This window comes from Oxyura jamaicensis, unplaced genomic scaffold, assembly GCF_011077185.1.
Source record: "Oxyura jamaicensis isolate SHBP4307 breed ruddy duck unplaced genomic scaffold, BPBGC_Ojam_1.0 oxyUn_random_OJ72027, whole genome shotgun sequence".
NCBI lineage: Eukaryota > Metazoa > Chordata > Aves > Anseriformes > Anatidae > Oxyura > Oxyura jamaicensis.
The window spans coordinates 48,899-51,722 of record NW_023310820.1 but is presented as its reverse complement, the minus strand read 5'-3'; the positions used below and the strand labels follow the sequence as shown (position 1 = coordinate 51,722).

The 2,824-nt window shown below is 69.0% G+C and overlaps 1 protein-coding gene across 1 annotated transcript in view; it reads right to left on the bottom strand.

The window, feature by feature from the left end:
• Nucleotides 1-2,145: 2,145 nt before the first annotated feature.
• Nucleotides 2,146-2,824, bottom strand: part of ZBTB45 (zinc finger and BTB domain containing 45) — a 3,033-nt gene continuing 2,354 nt past the window's right edge. The window contains exon 2 of the mRNA XM_035314343.1: nucleotides 2,146-2,694. Within this exon, the coding sequence (XP_035170234.1) occupies nucleotides 2,399-2,694 (296 nt within the window). The 3' untranslated portion in view covers nucleotides 2,146-2,398. The remainder of the gene's footprint in view (nucleotides 2,695-2,824) is intronic.

Below are 2,824 nucleotides of genomic sequence, written 5' to 3'. Positions count from 1 at the left end.
CCCCCCCCACCCCGTAACCCCCTCCCCAAATTCTCCCCGCAGGCCACGAAGGAGCCAGACGAGCAGCTCGGGGACCGGGGGACAGCCCCCGGGGGCCACGAAGGTGAGTCCTGACCCCCGAGGGGGGGCCACAAAGGTTTATTATGGGATGGGGGGCACAGAGGGATGGGAGTCCTGTCAGTTTGGGTGATGGGGGGGCAGTTTGGGTGATGGGGGGGCAGTTCGGTTGATCAAGGGGGCAGTTTGGGTGATTGTGGGGCAATTTGGGTGGTCGGGGGGGTCAGTTTGGGTGATTGTGGGGGCATTTTGGGTGATCGGGGGGGCATTTTGGTTGATCGGGGGGGCAGTTTGGGTGATGGGGGGGCAGTTTGGGTGATGGGGGGGCAGTTTGGTTGATCAAGGGGGCAGTTTGGGTGATGGGGGGGCAGTTTGGGTGACGGGGGGGCAGTTGGGTTGATGAAGGGGGCAATTAGGGAGCTCAGGGGGGCAATTAGAGAGCTCAGGAGGGCAATTAAAGCTTGGGAACGGCAATTAACGCTCCCCACGACGCCACCCATCTCTGTCCCCCCCCAGACACCGCCGAGACCCCCGAGGAAGACACCCCCGCGGATCCGGCGACGCCGCCACCCCCCCCCGGGCCGGATCGACCCCGGGGGCCGCCCCCCGCTCCCCCCGCCAGCTCCCTCGAGCCCTCCAAGCGCACCTGACGCGGCACCCGGGCACCCAGACGGGCGAGGAGCCCTACGAGCGCGGCGCCTGCGCCAAGAGCTTCGCCCGGACCTCCAACCTCCTCCAGCACCAGCTCGCCCGCGCCGGCGAGAAACCCGACGAGCGCGGCGCCTGCGGCAAACGTTTCGGCTGGAGCTCCAACCTCCGCCGGCGCCTCCACGGCGCTCGGAAACCCGGCGCGGCCAGAGCTCCCGCCTGGTCGAACACCAACGCGCCCACACCGGTGAGAAGCCCTACGGCTGCCCCGATTGCCCCCAAAACCTTCAACCGCGCTTCCCACCTCGTCCGTCACCGCCGCCTCCACGCTACCGAGCGGGGAACCGGCCCGGCGTTGGCCGTGCGCCGGGGGCTCTGAGGGGGCTCCCCCCCTGGGGTGAGGGGGGGAGGAGGAGGAGGCGGTGGCACGGTGGCCGCGGGGACGGGGTTTGCCCTCTCGGTGCCGGTCGCCAACGGAAGGATTCGTGGAAGAGCCGTGACGCCGCCAGCCCTTGTCTGGTGGCCCCTGGGGAACGCGGTTGGGCCCCGCCCCTCGTCAACGCAAAGGTTTCGGGAGGATCCGTGACGTGGCCGCTGGTTCCTACAGCCCATCCCTGGCGGCCACGGGGACCTGGTTCGGCCCCGTTGGCGTTCGTCGTCAACCCAAGGACTCGGGGCGGATCCGTGACGGGGCCAACGGCTCCTTGTGGCCCTTCTGTGGTGGCCGTGGGGACGTGGTTTGGCCCCCGGGCGATGCCCCTTTGTCGCGGGGAACCCCCGCGGGCGAAAAGGGCCACGGGACTGGGGACAAAAGTGGCCCCAAAGGGGGTTGACCCCGAGGTGGCCAACGGCTACGCAGCCCTTCTTCGGTGGCCACGGGGTTGGCCCTTTCGGTGGCCACCATTGGCGCAAAGACTCAGGAAGCGTCCGTGACGTGGCCGGCAGCCGCCCAGCTCTTCTGCGGTGGCCTCAGAGACGTGGCCGGGTCCCATCGGCGCCCGCGCTGCCAACGCGAGGACTTGGGAGGGTCCACGACGTGGCCAACGGGGACGCGATTTGGCCCCACTGGCGCCCCTGCCCCCCCTCCCTGTTGGCTCTTGGAGAAGCCGTGTGGGCAACCAGAGGGGGCAACGGGGCTAAAAGCGGACACAAAGACGTGGGGGAGGACCCACGCCGTGGCCCGATGGCTTCTGCAGCCTTCCTGCGGTGGCCACCGGGACGTAATTTGGCCCCGCTGGCGCCTGGTGTCGTAGCAAAGGCTCGGGGAGGCCCCGGGACGTGGCCAAGCTGCTGCCGTGGCCCTTCCGTGGTGGCCACGTGCCCACGGTTCGGCGCTGTTGGCACCCACCGTTCACGCACGGACAAGCGGCTGGGGGAGGGGGGGAGGGGGGGGGGGAGGCATTTTTAGGGAAAATAATCGCGCTAACGGCACTAAACGAGTCCTGAAAACCCGCGTGTTGATTTCCCCCACCCGCCAGCGTCACGCAGCGAGTCTGACCGACCGTGGCACGGGGGGACGGGAACCCCGTCATTGGGCAGCGCGTCCTGATTGGGAGGGGACGAGCGGGACGGCCCCCGTGTCCCCCCGTCTGTCCATCCGGGCCAAAGTCCTCCAGGTTTCACCCCCAAGAGCCCCCGCGGCACCCTCGCGCCACGCGAGTGCGTCCAGCGCCCGTGGTCCTTGGCGTGCGGCTCAAGGCGGCGGCGGCGGCCCCGGCGGCGGCCCCGGCGGCGGCACGGGGTGGGTGGCAGCGGCGTGCCGCTCGAGGAGGGTGCGGTGGGAGAAGCCCTTGGTGCAGAGGCGGCACTGGAAGCGCTCGGTTCGGTGGGTGCGCATGTGGACGTTGAGGGAGCTCTTCTGAGTGAAGCGCTTGCAGCAGACGCTGCACTGGAAGGCGCGGACGCCCGTGTGGGTCACCATGTGCTTCAGCAGGTAGTCGCGGAGGGAGAAGGAGCGCCAGCAGATGGAGCACTGGTGGGGCTTCTCGCCTGCGGAGAGACAAAGGGGGTCAACGCGGGGCAAGACGGGGCAACGCGGAGCGAGACGGGTCCATTTGGAGCAAAATGGGTCAATTTGGAGCGAGATGGGTCAACATGGAGCAGCGCGCATCAACGCGGA